Source organism: Chelmon rostratus, chromosome 3 (assembly GCF_017976325.1).
Source record: "Chelmon rostratus isolate fCheRos1 chromosome 3, fCheRos1.pri, whole genome shotgun sequence".
Lineage (NCBI taxonomy): Eukaryota > Metazoa > Chordata > Actinopteri > Chaetodontiformes > Chaetodontidae > Chelmon > Chelmon rostratus.
In genome coordinates, this window is record NC_055660.1 from 21623913 (window position 1) to 21643361 (window position 19449).

Below are 19449 nucleotides of genomic sequence, written 5' to 3' on the forward strand. Positions count from 1 at the left end.
TATTCATATGATCCTGAGAGATTTTCATGTTTTGTTCCATGACAGAAAATACACCAGTAAATACCCCACTCATGCATATGAAGCTTTTACATGATTTTCCTGATAAAAGAAAGTTGTTATTAAGTGGAGGTTGACAGAGTCATCACACAGAAACTCGTCTTGCAAACTATTCTAACTTTCCAACTCGTAGAGTCATCAATTTATAGTAACGTCTGTATAGTTCAGTGTAGTAGGAAGCTCAGCGGTGATGTTGAAGTCATGCAACCACGTAGCCTAATGTTAGCGTTTTACTTCAGCGCCTCAAAAATCATAAACGTGGTGTTCATTTGTGGAGATGATCTTGCTGAACAGAACTTCTTGGCATCCTAAATTTTTGTTTGCCGGAAAGCATACTTTTACTCAATAATGCAAAATTCAGTGGAGACTTGGCTTTTTGCCATAGAAACCAGGGTGACACTAACTTCCGCGCTGGCCTACAGAAACACGTCATCAATGCAGCCATACATGGCTCGCCTCACACTTTCCTGCGGTCGCAGCTAAAAACCCAAAAGGCCCTCTCTGGACCCAGCGTTTGGTTTGTCCGTTCTGGTCTACTGCAGAAACATGGCAGTGCAACATGGTGGCCTCTGTGGACGAGGACCTGCTCCGCTTTCTTTTGGCAGCGCAGGAGGAATATTTGCCTTTTGGAGGCGCCGCAATGTCATTCTTCCTCCTATCGCACTTAAGCAGCATAATGATCGAGTGCACAGTTGCTGCAGCACCTGCGCCGATCAAATCCATCCACTGGCCTGGTCTATCCACTGACATGGGGGCATCCTGGGTCAGACAGATGGTGATTGGCTTGAAGTGATGTATCCATTGCCATACGCAATTGTGTATTCAGCGCACAGGGCGGGCTGGTGCTGGACACACTGCATTAACGAAGCAGACAGTCAAACTGAACAAACGCCCATATTTTCACATTAGTATTTTAATTCAAAATTCATTAGTTAGTGATCTACAAAATGCAAACTCACACACCCAGAACAGAGTCCCTCCAGTTTCATTTCTGTACATATGAGGAAAGCTTAGGGTTAACATTACTTAGTATGGCTGATCTACAGTATCTCACATTATTGAGGAACACTTGAACAGAGGAACATGCAGTTGTACAGTCATTGTCTGAGGTTGCTCTGAGTTTGTGGCTCTCTTTTCATACATGGACCCTTTGGTGAAGGCACGGGGCTTAACATGATGCTAAAGAGAGGCTCATTCAGGCTCACACGCTACTATACTGCCCCCTGGGGGACACACACTGTAAGGCAACATGACTTGACAAGGTCTCCGTCAACAGAGCAGGCACAGAACAGAATAATGTATTCACTCAAACTTCAAACTTATCAAAGGACTGGAAAGGGTCACAAAACAATACAGATTTCCCTCTAGTGGAACCATTGACACAGTAAATTCTGAACATCTGAAACCAATTTGGAACATGTTTTTGTGTGCAGCATGTGTTTCTACGCAGCAGGTTAGTCAGTATGTCAGTAAAGTGCCTTATAAAACAGAGTAGCATCCTGAGTCATGAAGTCTGCCACACGTTCAGCTCAATGAGACAGTAACAACAGTAAGAACTTAAAGAGATCAAGTGGTCGTACAGCATTTCACTGGGAAAGTAAAACTAGAACAGCCACTGCTAAAATGTACCTTCATCAGGTTTGCAACTGTCAACGCTCTGCTTCACAGTTTCCCCACAAACTCCCTCCTTGTGTAAAAACATGAGACAAACGAGCTTGGTCCTGTCCGAAAGCCTTGACAGTGAAATGATGACAGAGGATCGGAATGAAGTAAAGGAGAATCAGATAAAAGTTAAAGACAACTGGAGGTTATTTCCAATTATAAAACACTAATTCAGTGCAGACAAACAAATCAGCAGCTCAAGTCAGGGTGCATCACATTTGGTCACCACTGTTGGGAATGATAACTATTTAACTGCATGACTACAGAAGCTGAGAGCAGCCGCGCTCGCCATTATTTTTTAATGCCTCAATCTGAGGATCAGGACTTAATTATTTTCTTGAGAAATCAAGCTTTGCTGTCTCGAGTAAATGAGATAATCAACCTGTTATCACAAGAAAACAAAAGGCCACTTCCTCTTATTAGTCATCAGAGATCAGGAGGACGACGCCAGCATGCGTAGATGGCATCTTGATCACTAAGCAACTTCGAAAGCTGACAATGTCAGATCAAGGAGTGCTGATTATTGACCCAGGCGTCAGACGTTAACATGCTGAAATATCTTGTTGTCATTAACCATCAATCTTTAGCAGCTTTCAGCTTTAGCTACGCCACAAATGTTGGATAAAAGCCTGTGTTCATGGTCCACAGGTGTCTGTGGGCTCTGTGGAGACGCTGTAGAAGTCGCGATGTATAGTGGCACAGGGTTACAAGTCTCACTGCCAGCCGCATGGCTTTAATAACGACTTAATACCCTCTGCCATTATAAAAGACTTCATTTGAGCAGCTGCTGGCTGAAACAGAGAAAATAAATCTCTCATTATCTGGAGAAATCTTTTGTTTTCTCGCAACACCACAATAAATTAACCTGCAATTAGCAGAAAATAATTACCTCAAGATAATGGCAATAATAAACTGATGGCCAGCAAAGCGTTCCCGGCCTCCGTACCTAACAGTTTGTTCTGTCATGTTTAAGTAATGTCTTTTGGAAAAGAATGGCACTGATGACAAGGCTTCACTGTGTTCCTTAACGTTTTGACTTCTGCTAAATCATAAACTCTGTCCTGGCCTAACAGGACACAAGTGTTCTAGAGGACTAATCCGGAAAAACATTAATGTATAAGCCGTAATCAACAGCAGTTTTTACGTTGGTGCGAGCTCTGTGCGGCACTGCTTAATTAGTCTTAAATACTGCTCAGATTAAAACATGAATCACAAAACCTCATCTGGAATTAGTTACAGTCAACATTTAATCTGTCGTTAACAGGACAGATTCATTGCTCCTTAACTCAAAATTAACACTTAATCTCAAAACGTCTCATCCTGTCACATAACTAACCGCAGGCCTACCTGAAATTCACCTGGACAACCACATTAAACATCTGCTTAGCTAATTGTAACCTCCTCTCTAAACCTGGCGGGTCATTCTATTAACCCCACCGCAGCACCTTTGTATTTAGCATCTCCTTTCTTTGATCGCCTACGACTGACGGAGGAAATCATCTTTAATTCCAGTATTTGTCCCTTCCAGAAGTTGCTGCTCATAATAATCAGAATAATTTCGCTTCTAGTCGAGAGAGAGAGGTAGAGCAAAAGGAGGAGGATAACATGTGCGAGCCCATGACAAACTGCACATGACTCCCTTTCTTCCCTTATTGTCTAGTCGGTGCAGAGAGCAGAGCGATGGTGGGGTGCTGCGAGCGGCAGTGTTGGTGGGCGGTTGACCAGCGGCCGGTCACAGTGCGTGCTCAGGAGATGATAAGAATGCCGAAGTATTTCTTGAGCTGCTCGAGGAAGATGAAGGTGAGCACTGTGTGAGGGATCAAGCGGATCCCTGCAGGGACGAGACCCTGCAACAAAACACGTGGCATTAGATTAATATGGGTAGTTTTCTCCCATTGCATCTTTCAGTTTAAAGCTTCTATGCCTGATAAATGTAAACTGTAAATCCACCCCTTCATGCTATTTGAAATGCTCTTACTACTGTGGCCCCACTGTGAAACTTGATGCTTTTTGCATGTGTGTGGATAGTGTCCGATGATTTAACGTTTATTGTGAGCATGTTCGTCATTCAAGACTTTCCCTAAGGGGCTGTAAAACTTCCTGTTCATTCATTTAATCAATGAGGACAAATATGTGTGTACTTTAAGACCATTTACACATATCAATCTGTCACCGGTGCTAATTTTACAACTACAACAGACTGGCTTTGAACTCTGGACCAGAATAATCTTCAATTAATAATAGTTTTTTTTATTGTTATATGACTGGATTTATCCAGAGCAGACTTTTCTCTGACTGTGCTGCAGCCAGGGAACAGCTCAAAGCGGTCAGTATGAATCAAAGCATCCAGCGTTGAGCCTGATAGTGAGTCAAATAACAGAGATAATAAAGTTTAAGTACCTGTAATCAAGAACCTCTGATTAAAAGTGGCACTAAGGTTTTTACCTTATAAAACGCCAGCGGACCCAGCCTGGCAGTTTCTCGTAAGCAATGCGTCACCCCCTGAGAGGAGAGAGACACACATGGTGAGAGTGAACACTGGGAAATAAAGAAGATGGACAAACAGAGGAATGAAAGGATTAGAGCAGACAATGGAGAGGGATCCACTCACTGTGTACTCTCCCTTTGAGTTCATCAGCCTTGTCTTTATTACGTCCAGAGGTTGACACAAGAATGTGGCACAGCCTCCCTGCAGAGGAACAGTTCATCACTTCACAAAAGAGCCCTGTAAACTTTACACCCACTCCATCAGGCTTCCAGGGCACACAGATAAAACCTGATACTTACAGCAATGAAGCTGGAAAGAAAGTGTGTGAGTATGTTATCTCCCATCATGCCTGTTCCCACGACCAGCTGCTTGGCCTGGTCGTAACACGCCAACTAAAGGTGGGGAAAATAAGGGGAGACGGAGAAAATCTGTGACATTTCAAAGACAACAAAATGAGGAATCTGTGTTCTCTTTACTACGTGAAGCTGGTCTATCTGTGATCTGATCCAGATCCACCAGCAAAATGTGGCCTTAATTTGAAGTTTATTAAAAAGTTTGATAGAATGAGTGCAGTTGGCAGCTACATGCTGGAGTGACATCTGTCATGTACAACTGGTATTTATTCATTTCGCAGGAGGCGATACAACTGGTCAAAAACAGCACAAATATCAACCTGCAAAGCGCCAGATTTTTCATTGTCAGTATTTGTCTCCCCCTAGTGGTAAAACAAAAAAACACACTGTAGCAGGCAGAGGTGAACGACTGTTTTTATTTCTTGTTTTTATGAATGATAAAAAAGATGAACTGACTTTAAGATACTTAGCATGCAGCCGTTGATGTGATGAAGAAAAATATTTATAACGTTCTAACAAGTGGACCAATCAGGGGACATCTGACAGCAGTTGCTTTGTTTTAGTTGAACTGTAGTATTAAAACAGTTTGTCAGCATTAGCGATATAATTCCTGAATCAACACCGTATTAACTTTGTGGAAAACGCGTCTGTGTTCTGGTGTTGACGCTCTCTAGATCCAGCTTCTACAGTCATGCATCCTAAAGGTCCAGTGATGAATGTAATGACGCAGATGAGACAAATGGCTCTGTGGAGACTCTTCAAAGTGATGAACAGACACATGTCCTTCAATAATCTGTTTACAGGAGATTTAGAGCAGCTTGGTGTAAAAAAACAACGTATTCTCTTCTGCTCCTTATTGAGTCATTCCATATAAATACTCACTACATTTTTAGATGGACTGGATGTGAGCAGTTGTGTCAGTGCTGAAGTCAGTTTCCTGTGGATATGCTTGCCAGCACAGACTTTAGACAAGGGAAGTGAGGCTGAGGTTATGTGGATTAATGCATATTGCATTATGCATTGTGTCAATGGAACCACTTGAATAAGTAGCCTATTCATCTAGGAAATTGATTTAGCATCGATGAGTTAATGTACCTAATTCAATCTATTTCCAAGATCTTATTACAGGACTTATAGGTGGACATGACTAATAAATAATGTATTCATGTATTTAAGAGGAAAAATTGATCTAAACTGTGAATGTGCTCAGGTAGAAATAAAGAAACAGACGTCGCTCTCCAGTAATCTGAGAATCCCTCAGGTCTCATTAACACATGCAGGCATTTAAAAGGATGTCTTCAGTTACAAATGTTGTACCTGTGATGGCAAAAACAAAAGGCCCTGATGCTAAATATCAGCCTATCACGTAGCAGTGTGACTTGCCTGTCCCACAGTGACCATCGCTCCTCTGCTGGAGGCCATGGTGGCTCCTGAGAACAGCCTCCTCACACCCTCTGTGGGACAGGACATAGGACACAGGACACAGGACACAGGACACAGGACACAGGTCAGAGGTCAGATACGATGCCACCATGTGCGTTTCATAAAGGTACAGACATTACACTGCTTAGTATTTACCTTCTCTGAAGACTCTGAAGAGCCCATCGACAGCATGTTTGTAGCTGAAATTGAACATTCAGGGTTAAATTACAATGAGACATTTAGAACATCTAAGTGGACAATTTTTAGCTGAGCAAGTTACAACACTCACTTTCTCCTCAGCTCCGGTGGTAGCTTCATGTCATTCTGCATCCTAGAAGTAACAACAGTTCAGATCCTTTGAATCCACTATTTTCTGTGCTCACACGGGCAAAAAAGCTAACAGTCTATTTACAAGAACTGCAACTGTGAATATGTTCATAAGTTTTGAGTATTGACACGTTACCTGACGTTCACCATGTCTGCCGGCGTGCCAACAAACCCACCAGTAAAACCTGATGGCAGAGAAATCTTGTTGGCACACAGTCCAGTATGGGTGACACAGCAAGTGTGTGTGTGAGAAAAGAGAGGGGGAGAAGCAGAAGGTGTGTGTGTGTGTGTGTGTGCGTGTGTGTGCGTGTGTGTGGACGTGTATTACTCATGTTGTGAGCACACATATGTGTTTACACAGTCACATTGTGGGGACTCGCCTTCCTTATGTGGACAAAACACAAGTCCCCATACTGTAAATTATTAAATGTTAGGGTGGAGACTTGAGTTAAGGTTAAGGTTAGGCAAGTTGTGGTGAGGGTAAGTCTCCAGGAAATGAATGTAAGTCTATGTAACGTCCCTAAAAATGATGGAAACATAACTGTGTGTGTGGGTGTGTGTGTGCACTCTACTACCTCCAAAGGCTCCCAGTAGGACCTTCTGGTAAAAGGGCATCGGGCCCTGGTTTGCGCTGCCCATCATGTCCCTCACTGTCTCATAGATGGCAAATCTGGTGAGGGAATAGGACATCTGAGAGGAGAGGAGAGGAGAGGAGAGGAGAGGAGAGGGAGAGGAGAGAAAAGGAGAGGAGAGGGAGAGGGAGAGAGGAGAGGAGAGGGAGAGGAGAGGGAGAGGAGAGAAAAGGAGAGGAGAGGAGAGGGAGAGGAGAGGAGAGGGAGAGGAGAGAAGAGGGAGAGGAGAGAAAAGGAGAGGAGAGGGAAAGGCGAGGGAGAGAGGAGACGAGAGGAGAGGAGACGAGAGGAGAGGAAGAGGGAGAGGGAAAGGAGAGGGAGAGGAGAGGAAGAGGGAGAGGGAGAGGGAGAGGGAGAGGGAGAGGGAGAGGGAGAGGGAGAGGGAGAGGGAGAGGAGACGAGAGGAGAGGAAGAGGGAGAGGAGAGGAGAGGAGAGAGAAACAGAATGAGTGGAGCACAGGGCTGTATCCTAAACTCTCCTCACTATTTAACACTTTGTTTTTTTTCAAACACTGGGAGGAGCCTCTTGCAACACAACCACTCATCTAAAAAAAGGTTCTGATCATTTAAAGTCTCAGGTCAGAAAGTAAACAGGATGCAGTGTTTACAGGATAAAACACATTCTACTCTTCATCATCATCCGGTGGCTGTGTTTCAAACTTTTCTTTTCTCCAGTCTGCTGCACAGACTGCCATCCTCCTCTGCTTAATAAAACTAACCTACTGATCTATTCATAGACAGCCACTCTTTAGCTCTATATCAGTATTATTTTCTGATGCAGTTTTATATGTCATGTGATTCTGCATTGTTTTTTTTTCTGCAGTTCTTCGGCCTCGTTGCGAGAGGTTTCCTCCCTCAGTGGTTTGCCTGGCTAAATAGAAAACACACACGACAAACTAATGCACACAACAACACACATGAGCTCCAGAACAGACTCAGGCATGCACACCGATGCACATACCTGTCTGCAAAGAGAGGCAGAGAGGCCATTGTAGAGAGCCAGAACCCCATCGCTCTTCACCACTTGAATGGCCATCCCCACCATCCTCTTCTTCACCTCCTGCTGTGTCTGCAGGTGCACCTGGAAAGACGGTCGTGTGTGTTAGCGTTGGCGTCGCTGTCAGTCCCAAGCTGGACAGGACACAGACACAACTAATCTACAGGCAGACACAGACAGTGCATGATCCTGTTGGAGCTGACATGTAACCGCTTCTTTTGGTTCCCTCTTGCAGGGTAACTTGGACACCAGCTCACATATTCAAGCATTTGAATGTGTCACCTCTTAAAGAGATACTCCAGAGATTTAGCATCAAACTTCCATAGAGTTGAGGAGCTTGTGAGAGACAAATTAGAAAAAGGATGGCCTAAATCTAATCAGCAGTGGCATCCTCACGTCTTTAGTGCGAGTTAAACTACAGACACTTCCTACACTTCCCACAATAACAACGTAATACCATCTTTAGTCACACCCCTGTATTTTTCTGTCTGTTGAAAACATTTAGTCCCTGCTGTCATCGCTATGACATCATCAGGGTTATTCTGTTAGAATTGAGAAATCCTCTCCAGAGTCACAGAGGACATCACATGACTGTTTCCACAGTCTGAGTCGCACTGACCACGAGGACTGAACGGACCTTCATGTGTACAATCAGTGAAGCAAGAGAGTAATGTGTAACAGGACGTTATAATACACGTCTTTACCCGTGTGTGTGTGTGTGTGTGTGTGTGTGTGTGTGTGTGTGTGTGTGTGTGTGTGTGTGTGTGTGTGTGTGTGTGTGTACTGTCCCTCTCAGAGGAGGTCAGCAGCTCTACAATGTGGCCTTTGTCCTCTGTTCTAATCAGCATGAGTTTGAACGCCACTATGACCTTCAAAACACAATGTTTTTCTTGTCTCATCATTTGCCTTTACTAAGGTCAGTTAAGATAATCTTTAATTGTTTACCTGAGGGAAAACTGTCCTGCAGCGAGACAGAATGAGTACAGATAAAGTGTTGTGTTTGTTCTGTTAGAACAAAAGCCTGTTCTGACATCTGATTATGCTGGTGAGCAGTCCCATCAGGTATTTGAAGAGAGGATTCAGGACATGAAAAGCAAACAAACGGAAGCAGACATATTTGCTATGTGGAACCAGCCGAAGTACCTGACAACTTATAACCGGGGGAAACTAACTTTTTTTAAATGGCTGGTGCTAATTTTCCACCCTGCCTGCAATGCAAAACCATTGAGCAAAGCAAAGCAACAAAGAGCGCCACAACACCACAACCTCGCTCTGCTGGAGTTCTACAAACTGTATGTACGGTCGGATTTTCCTATTCTGAGGAAACACTGGGACAACCTGCGACTGTGAACAGTCCTTTAAAAAACTGACTCTTGCAAAGGTTCAGGTCTGCTCAATACTGAGGGACCTAAACCTGAAAGACAAGCTGCGAGTAGCATCATTATCACTATCATCTGACATGAGACGTCTCGCTGAGGACAAGCAGTTCCAGTCATCGTCCTCAGAGTGGCTCTGGATGGATGTTATAAAACTGAAACAGTTCCCCACCCCTGATCCAAGTAGACATGTGGAGCTAGAGGTCAAGTCAGGGGATCGTCAGAGACATTGGGATTCCTCCTCTGGAGAAAATGTGTATGTGCACAAAATTTTACATCAATACATCCAACAGTTGTGATATTTCAGTCTTGTCTAAAGTAGTGGACCAACCAGAAGACAATGGCATCCACAGAGACAGCGTGTCAGCATGACTAAAGGTCTGACAGACTTCTATGGTGGTCCAGTTCTTATGTCTCCGCTGACAAGCCAATCAGCACGTTGCCCCTGACCATCCAATCAGAGGAAGACAAACTGTCCACCTCCATGTGACGAAGCCTCGACAGCACAGGACAGCTACAGCAGAAGAATCAGGCTGGAGAACGAGCGTTTCTGGTGGCTGGCCTCAGTGATTCCTGTACTAAAACACAACTTCATAACTTATCTGCTTTCGTATACGCCCAGCGGACTTGATAAGTGTCTAAAGATTTTTCTTCAGGTGAGGTCAGACAAATGTTGTACAGCAAATCTGCCGTATCAGAATCGGGCGACAATGGAGCAACTTTTCTGACGGCGTAATGGATGTCTGGCTAACACAAAGGAGGAAATCAATGCAACATGACGAGGCAATCTTTGCCATGAGGTGTGTGTTTGGTCAAGCCCTGCTTCCCTGCCGAAATCCACATTCACATTTTCTCTCCTCTAAATTACACGGCAGACCTTCTAAATCTAGATGCTGCTGTTGACAGGAATGTGGTGAGTGTAGAGCATTATGAAGACATTCGCCGCTGCTGCAAAGTCGCCATCAACAGAACTGACTCAGAGTCCTCATGTGTGCAAGCTGTCATTACAAATCAACTAAATTAATTACAGAATTGTTTTGGTCTAATATATTACATAACAGTGGAGCACAGATCGTTGCTTTAAACATCAGTTTAATTATTATATCATTGTTTCTCAAGCAGTGACGGGTGAAGTTGTGATGTAAACCAAGCTTGCGACACAGAAAGGGCTGCAACAGCAGCTGAAATTCACTTGACGTTACAAAACAAATATGAATGATTGTCAGGTCAGTGCTACCTCCAGCTTCCATCACACACTCTCATTTCTACGAATTAACACTTAACACCTTAAATTCATGGAATTATCCATAACCATCACAGTGTTAGCACAACACCTGAGTGTCAACACTGTGTACAGCTCCAGTCATTAACTATACACAGGGCTCCCACACTCACAGGCATAATAATTCTGCTCCAGTGTCGATCAATGAGGATTTCTCAATGACTTTTTATAGCAGCCTTTCACATCTCCTCGAGTTCTCTGTGACTTCTTGATTTTACTATTCCATATTATTTTGTAAAAGAGCTCCCCTTCGCCAGCTAGAGCACCACTTCATGAAAGCACCCGTCCTGACAGAGGACCAAATATGGTGTCAGCTACATCCAACACTCTCCACCTGACTGCAACTGCAGCAGTCTGATTGGTGCAAGACCACATGACTGTCCGGAGCAGTTTGCAAGTATTTAGACAGTGACACATTCTTTTATCCCGTGGGCTCTGTACTCCAGCACAACACATTTTTGGAATAACAATGACTTTGAGGTGCAAGAACTGACTCCATACACACACTTGCATCCATATTGGATCAGAGGAGTAACTTGTAGCCTTGTCACTGTCTTGCTGCATTATTCAAAAAGGAGCTACAAGTTACCCTCAGTCGCTCTCAAAGCAGAAATTAAACCTTTAACCTGATAGTTATTAATTAATTTCAACTCCAATCTGCTGGAATACAGAGTACAACACAACAGAAAATGAGTTATGGATCAACTACTTATGGCACCATACCCACACCTCATGGTCACATCCGAGCAATGTGGGAATACCGCTACTGACGACTGTTTAATCATGTATTTCTCTAATTTAAATTCACTTTCTAAGAACTGTTTGCCGATCTCTTGTGCACTAATGGTCAATATAAAAAAATAGCTTAATGTGCAAGAGAAAGGAAATTAATGTATAACTGCCTGAATATGGATGTGAAATTAGGGACTTGCGGCAAAATATATTTATGACAGGTGATGGGAAAAACAAAAACATATAGTCTGGTCTAAACATAACCACTTTTATTGCACCTAAACCTTCATAACTCCACTGAGCAGCAAACATCAGAGAGTGCGGTTTAAAGCAGAGGTTTTCAAACCTGGGGGAGAGCCGAAGGGTCGGTGCAGAGGGATAGAGACAAGTGCCAGCCAGTGTTGTGAAAACAAGGGGAAGTTAGCAATTGTAGTTTGGCCTGCAGGTTTTGCAACACGGTCAGCAGTTGGAGCGGAAAAAACAGCTTGTGGAGGCAATGAAGTTACCTTAAAACCCTCTGCACTCAAGTGCCACAGTTTGCGTCAAAAATCCTTGAGTCATAACTGTGAACAGACATGACACAGATATTTTTAGATTCAGTGGTATGCTTTCCTTGAATATCATTACCTCTGATGGCCATCATGAATAAACATCCATAAATCTGTTTAGCAAGACTATAAAACTTCACTGAGAATCATCATGTTTTAAAGTTTTCTTCAGTATCCAAGTGATCCAGTTACAGCTGTGTATACAACCACAGGTACGTTGCAAACCGGTCATGTTAACAGCTAATTCAGCATACTGTTAATGGTGCCAATAAACAGGGCTTAAGTTGGAGGGGGGGGGGGTCACTTCAGACTTTGGAAAATCACTTGATTAAATCCTGGATTTTTAGATGACCCGACATACAACCAATCACATCCCAAAACCAAACGCACATGCAAAAGAACCCACACACACACACACACACACACTCATGGACCACATCCCACTATGAGGCCAGAACTTGTCTTTCGTCACCCTGAGCCGCACCGGACTGACGTAGACCCAGCTCACTGTCTCTCCCTCTCTGTAAGAAAGCTTAAGTCTTTCATAGATCTCCTCAGATGAAAATCATTTAACCACTTCAAACAATTCTTGAAGGATTATCCAGAAACCATTCACCAGCACCGACGACTGGTGGAGTTCAGTTTCCAGTGAATGTGAGAACAGGTTCACTCCACTGTCGGTTAATCTGCTGACACTGGGGATGTTTTAGTTTTTATTATGTATTAGTCAAATTATGAGAATATCCTCAGGCAGCACCACAACATAAATATTCAAGAAAAGTTCTCAATTAAGTGTTCTTCCTGCTCAGACAGGTTGTTCTTGATTGTTGATAGCTGATATCTCCGAGTACACCTATTGTGTCTGGGACGGGGAGTCCAGCAGAGAAAGCATCTGGTTTTGTAGATTATTAAAGACTCCCACACTCTGCAGTCTTAGATGAAAAACACCTCACAGTTTGCTTAGTGGTTCTTCAAAGAGAAAACTGCTGCATGGGTAGACAAACGATGTGGATAGCACATGAATAAAGAAAAAACTTTAAGAACTTCATGCACACTGAAGCAACTTCAGTCATACAATGCTATAATTTCATATGGCATCACCAGCTAACAAGCAATTATGGCAGAAATGAACCCCTGAGTTTTCCTGCAATGTGGTGATTACTGGCGTTGTCTGCATAATTAAAGGTTGCATGACTTCCTGAGCACCAGCTAGTGTTATGAGGGTCATGTGCCGCTGTTCCCAATGCAACCAAAAAGAGAGAGAGGAGAAAAGCTAGGAAGGATTTGGGCAGAGATTCACTGATCTGCTGCTGTGTGCAGCGCAGTGAGGCAGAGATCAACAAGAATGAACATGCATGACCCCAGTGAGACACACACACACACACACACACACACACACACACACACACACACACACACACACACACTTCTGCTATCAGGCACTAATAGGCTGATATGAAGAGGACAACACATACTCCCTCTGCTTACCACGTTACATTTATCTCAAAACAACAGGACTATCCCACGTGAAACTGAGACCACGTTGTGCCATTCAGCGTACTGCTGGCACAATGTGGCCTGTGTAAAATTAACCCAACAATTACTTACTATTATCTTTCACAAATGACTGTCACCTGGGCTAACCAAGCCCCGTCCTGTGCCCTACATTTGAACAGCCCTGAACATCCTAATACACATTCCAGCGATGCCACGGAAGACATGCGACACCTCAGAGTTTGGCACGGCCACGACAGGCTCGCCGCAGCTGCAGCGGGCGCACAGAGATATCCAACTGACATGCAGTTGTACGATGAGTGGCCAGGAGGTTAAAGGCTGCCTGCCTTGTGTGGCTCCTGCTGGAAACAGCTGTGGCCTGGTGTTCGGGCCTGCGCTCCTCTACGCGCCAGCGGAGGGTTACGCGCAGACTTCAGCCCCCCTCACCTTGATGAGATCCAGAGGATGCGTGCAGCAGGCGGCTCCGCAGGACGCCAGCCCTCCGAAATACCACCGCGACATCCGTTTCTCGGTCATGGCTCCGTGCTCTGCAGCGGTCCGATGCAGCTACAGCGGTGACTTCCTAACTCGCAGTCCGCCTTGACACGCTGTCCGCCCGCTCTGTCGGCTTCCCGGCCTGCAGGGTGCAGCTGGCAGCAGCGAGTGCTCTACAGGACACGAGTAACCTCGTTAATCTTCAAACATTTCGATAAGAGACTGCGCCACGAACCGGTGGAGGACTTTGGGCTCCATGCACGCCGCTCGCGCCACATAGCCTGCGTGTATGCATGTAAAGGTGTGTGTGTGTGTGTGCGCGCACTGTCTGCTCTGGATGGTCCACGATGTGCAACAGGAAGCAGCTGAAGACGGACGAGAAGAGCGCAGCCAATTGCCACCGTGCGCGGCGGAGCTGCCTACCCGCCCCGGACACCGAGATCCAAAGGTCGACAGCGGGGTACGGGAATGCTAAAGACCCCGGCGGCTCCCACTCACACAGCCCCGGTTCACCGCGGCGAACTGTCATGTGGCGTCTTAAAGGGGTACGCACCCGTCCTGCAGCTGTGCAGGCCGCTCAGGCAGCCTGTCCCTTTAAGAGGACAATAGTCGACTTTCTCCGCCAGGCAGAGACTTCAGCCGGTTCACCGTGGAAGAAAATGCCTTTGGTACAATTGTTCGTAACGTGTGTGTGCATGCAACAGTGTTTACAAGGCTCACACACACTCAGGTTGTTACAGCGAGTAGAGTTAGAAGAATACTCTCGTAATCACCTCTACAGGGTCTAAAGCAAACATGGGACACCAGGACTTTTGTATTTGACTAACTGTGTCATTTGAACAGTAGATTAAAGGACAGATTTAACACACATGGGACAAAAATAGCCCTACTTATTCCAGATTATTTGAAGAAAGTTCATGAAAATCATTACTGTTACGGATCAGTAGCCTATAACAGAGGTTAGCGATTATTTGAGAAATTTTCACATTTTTAAAACTGGTTTTAGTATCGTATCTGAGTGCTGATGTCATTTTTCCTATTTTCCCCATTACTGGTTTGTTCAACTTGGTTGAATCGTGGGAGCCAGCTCGCCGAGCGGACCGCTGGGATACGAACGCCGCTGTGCTCCATGCCATGGTGCGAGCCACTGGAAATAATGTGTCAGAGCACAGTGGCACCACTGTGGCGTTGTGTCTGAAAGCACCTGTGCTGCAGTTGATGTCCTACTGTACAACTCAAAAATTAATCATATACACAAATGTATGCTGTGTTACACTGCAAGACTTAAAATGCAATAAATGTAATCAATAAACAGCAATCTGCACTATTTATGGTTGGATGAAAATACTTTCCTTATTGCTACATGCCATGCCTGTTAGGGTGCTAACTTTTTGTTTGACACACAAATCTCTGATTATATTTATTGTTATAAGGTTATGTTAATAAGGATTTACAAAGTCCTGTTACTGACACCGTAACCCTCTGTAGAAATCTGAACATAGGTATGCAGATTTTTTGATGCAAACTGTGCCACTATATGGACTTCAGCTGTCATTGGGTGGGCACATTCAGCCTGCCTAAGTCTCATCAGTGTGTGATGTCATGTGCCAAGTCTTGTCATAAATTGCATAACAACTGGAGTGCCTCACTTTTGTTAGCTTGTTAATACGTGAGTCATTGTGTGAGTCATTCTTTACATTTTTGGCTAGATGTTAGCTTAGCATCTGACTGTCTCACTGTGTGGGAAGCAATCTCAGATGCTACAAAGTTATCCAAGACAGACAGCCATCATATTTGAAAATGAAGCATGGTTTCTGAAAGTACATATTGAAGAATAAATCTTTTGATTTGTGTGACTGGGCGAATTGCTGCCCCCTGTGCCCAGCAGTGGAATAACACCGATCATAACATTTACTAGAAATAGGGAGGAAGAATGATCATACAATGAAAATATGCTTGCAGTGGTACAGTCCAGAGAGCCACAGGTCTTCACATGTAGTCCTTTATGACCTTAAAACAAGTCTTAATCTGTTGGCAGGGAAACCAGCAGGCAAGACTTCTGGGAGACACTGTTAGATGACTGTTTGCATAGAGTCCATTAAAACCTTACCTTAATCACAATTACAAATATGCAGCATTGGTGGGTCATATTGTTAAATTTTCAGATGAGGCAACTCATAGGCCAAACCATCCATGCCCAAAGTGTAGATGAAAAGAAAAACCTCAGAGTTTAGCAAATACGTAGCTCTTTATCTGTAAGTGTTTACATTATCTTGTCCACTACCTGTGCAGTACAGAGACAAACCATGTTGCAATGGGTGTCATAATAGGTGACAGTCAATGTTAGGGAGCACATCCCTCACTTAGTGTTTACTGCCCCCAAGTGTATTAGGTCTGCCATCACCACTCATTGTTGTTAAGTAATGGTTTGGGATCTGGGACTGAATTGTTGTCCGTTTAAGTAATATGTGGTTTGGAGTGAGTGTGCAGGCGTTGCTGATTTCCATTAGCCTTGCACCCACTCTCATATATTTATTTCATTGTTTTTACTCATCCCAGCGACGATATTCTGCACATAAACACACAGTCCGTTCCATCACAGGGGGATTAATGATCAGGGATCTAATGTATAGCAAAAAAAAAAAAAAAAAACAGTTGTAGTGGAATGCAAACACGCACATTTATTGTGCACAAGTAGTTTTAAATTATAAAAAAGACAGTCAATACAAAATGTAAAGGTGCAAAAGTCACACTCATGGACTGAAAATTGTAAACTGTGTAATGTTATTAAGTCACCTGCCAAAAGCTAGGTAAAACATTATAAGGCTAACTGGACTTAGCCAGCCCACTTTATTTATCCTAATAAAGTTAGAGCCCAAAGAATACTTTCATATAATGCTGAGAACTAGTAAACTACTGACACAAAGGCAGAGAACACAAGGTGAAAATATTAAATCATTTTATTTGGATCAGAAATAAATTATGCTTTGTTAAACAAAATTAACAAAACTATTACAACTGGAGATAATGCAACATAAACAATGATACTTATTTCTCATAAGTAGGCCAAAGAAACAAGCTCTGAATATTGGATAAGAGGGGTGTTTACAACTGACATCAATCAAAACGTATACAGTAGTACAAATATATATTGCAGAACCACATTAAAAATAAAAGGTCATAAAACAAATAAATGAAAAAGGAAAGCTAAAATACGAAGAATAAATTTGTTTGGAAAATCCCCAAATATCCATAAAAAGTAAATAAACAAACATCGGCTCTGACTGCCCACACATTTTTTCAGTGAACACACCAGCACACGCAGATATACAATCTACACTGGTCTTCTGTACACAATCCACCCACACACACACACACACACACACACACACACACACACACTCATTAGCAGAGGCAGAGTGGAATTTGAGAAATGTAGTCACACACATTAGTCAACCTCTAAACATCTAAAATCCTCCCACTGTTCATGTCAGCTCCCACTCTGACAGAAAGCCATTCAGTCATGGAAATTCTATTAGAGGTTTGTCATGTAAATGTATTAATAAATGTAAAACCATCATTTACCAACATGTAATGAAATCCACATTATAACTTAAAGAAACGTATACTAACTCTGCATCAGAAGATATAAAATGCAGTACAGGCTGAATATCCTCCAACAGATTGTGACTTTGCAGGTTCCACACGCTCATCTGACGACGTTGTGGCCGCCATGTTTGTTTGTACCTCAAATGTCCAATAAAATGATCTCATACAAAAGATTTTTCCTGTTGCTTCACCTCTCCTGCTGCGCCTGCATGTATGTTGTCCTTCGCTGCTCCTGCGGAAACGGGCAGCGTTCTTCCACCTGGTGGAGAAGAACCGACATGCAGCAGAGCGCCCCCCACCAGGAGCAGCACGCAGGCCCCCCAGCCCAGGTACAGCGCCGGGCCCAGCTCTCTCTTTAAAGGTGCTGCAACGTTCGGATCGTAGAAGTCCCGGATGATTGCATGGGCAGTCCAGCAGATGGGTATCATGTAGGCCAGGCCAGCCACAAGGTAGAACACCCCGGCTATCCTACCCAGCCGGGCCTTGGAGGCCTGGTTACCGTCACCCATGCAGTGAGTGCACTTGGCCCCTGCCACCCCGAGGATGAGGGCCAGAAGGCAGAGGAGCAGGGAGAGAACGGTGAGGCCCCTGGCGGCTTGGGCCGACATGGGGAGGGCCAGGGTGGAGTCGTAGGTCTTGCACTGGATCTGGCCTGTGGTCTGAGACAAGCAGTTCATCCAGAGTCCCTCCCACAGCACCTGAGCAATCACCAGCTCTCCACCCACGAAGGCGGACACGCGCCACAGAGGAGCGGCGCACACCAACGCCCCACACACCCAGCCCAGCACAGCCAACACCAGGCCCAGCAGCTGAAGACCTGTTGACGCCATGGTCGCTGGAGGAACTTTAGAGCGACTTTTCTTGTTGCTGAGTGTTGAGTTCTCGCTGAATAAAAGTCAGATCTCCCAACAGTCATTCAGTACGTCGAGTGATTGTGAGTTGATGAGGTGAGTGCCCGTCTTCCCCACCTGTGCATGTACTGTTAAGATGACACAGTTTCCAGCAAATTGACTTTATAGAAGCACATGTTAAACAAACTCGCTCAGTAATTCTACATCTGTGCGAACGGCATGAGTTAAAATGATTAAAGAACAGTACAGCACATGATGCAATATTACAGTAAAGTAAGTAAAAACAAGAGCACTAACCTTGCTCCATCTGGACCTGTTAACATTAGTTCAAGCACACCACCACTCCATTCCACAGTTCAGGCAAAACCTCATAAGCTCTAGAAAACTTACTTTTCAAGCAGTCAGATGTCCACAGACGGCGTGTTGATGATCCTTCTTGGTGGTGTAGCTGTGTGATGTGAGTGTCTTTCTTCCGTTATGACTGGTCAGCTTGTCCCTCTGGATCTCATACACAGGGGTGTGGGAGGGCAGCAGTGTGTAATACTGCATACTAAATACACACACACAGCTGGTTATGCAAAAAAAAAAAATGACAGCACAAGGACACTTTGTTAGAGACACTGTTGATTGCTGCCATGTTTGGTCAGATTGAACTCAATGGACGGAGCCAAGGTGGAGCAGGTGAAAGCTGATCGGAGTCATACTTTCATGCAGAACCGCCAAAAGAAGTGAAAATGGCCTCTTGGGTTAAAACATTCTATGGTGGGACAAACGTACTCACTCCACTTAAGTCATTACATTTTGACATTTTGACAGCATGCAGGTGGATAAACGAAAAGTTACCCCGTATAGCCACTAGATGGCATTAGAGAGACTTCCATCATTTCCACACTGGCTTCAACATGCTCCTTGTTTTAGACACTTGGGTGCTCATTGATGGCACTTTGCTCACTGCAGAAAGAGGCTTGCTAGTCATTAGCTGCCTGCCAGGATGCCTCATTTTTAGTATTCTCTGTGTGCAGCGTGAAGGGGAAACAGCTGCATGTCACTGTGCAGCCCTACATTGTGTCATTCAATCAGCCTTAAACCTTGTTTATCACTGAATGGGACATATCAGTTGTAAA

General features: G+C 44.2%; 2 protein-coding genes across 3 annotated transcripts; both read right to left on the minus strand.

The window, feature by feature from the left end:
- Nucleotides 1–960: 960 nt before the first annotated feature.
- Nucleotides 961–14401, minus strand: slc25a10b (solute carrier family 25 member 10b). 2 transcript variants are annotated; one of them, XM_041933748.1, is made up of 12 exons: nucleotides 14191–14401; nucleotides 13818–14038; nucleotides 7903–8022; nucleotides 6885–6999; nucleotides 6446–6494; nucleotides 6272–6313; nucleotides 6139–6182; nucleotides 5944–6014; nucleotides 4507–4599; nucleotides 4331–4408; nucleotides 4165–4221; nucleotides 961–3566 (listed from the first exon to the last, which is right to left on the minus strand). In XM_041933748.1, the coding sequence occupies exons 2-12, from the start codon at nucleotides 13905–13907 to the stop codon at nucleotides 3465–3467; spliced, it is 861 nt and encodes a 286-aa protein (XP_041789682.1). In that variant the 5' UTR covers nucleotides 13908–14038; nucleotides 14191–14401; the 3' UTR covers nucleotides 961–3464. The 2 variants fall into 2 exon arrangements, with proteins under 2 accessions (XP_041789682.1, XP_041789681.1); XM_041933747.1 differs by having other exon boundaries at nucleotides 13818–14401.
- Nucleotides 14402–16889: 2488 nt separating this feature from the next.
- On the minus strand, nucleotides 16890–18837 carry LOC121626495 (claudin-9-like). The gene is made up of 2 exons (XM_041965047.1): nucleotides 18716–18837; nucleotides 16890–18453 (listed from the first exon to the last, which is right to left on the minus strand). The coding sequence occupies exon 2, from the start codon at nucleotides 18302–18304 to the stop codon at nucleotides 17636–17638; it is 669 nt and encodes a 222-aa protein (XP_041820981.1). The 5' UTR covers nucleotides 18305–18453; nucleotides 18716–18837; the 3' UTR covers nucleotides 16890–17635.
- Between the last annotated feature and the right edge of the window lie 612 nt (nucleotides 18838–19449).

Coding starts and splice junctions, on each gene's coding strand:
- slc25a10b (XM_041933748.1), bottom strand. CDS start 13,907: ATGACCGAGAAACGGATGTCGCGGTGGTATTTCGGAGGGCTGGCGTCC. Junction 7,000..7,902: donor CTGCCTCTCTTTGCAGACAG/GTATGTGCATCG, acceptor CTCTCCTCTCAG/ATGTCCTATTCCCTCACCAG. Junction 6,183..6,271: donor CCACCGGAGCTGAGGAGAAA/GTGAGTGTTGTA, acceptor GTTCAATTTCAG/CTACAAACATGCTGTCGATG.
- LOC121626495 (XM_041965047.1), bottom strand. CDS start 18,304: ATGGCGTCAACAGGTCTTCAGCTGCTGGGCCTGGTGTTGGCTGTGCTG.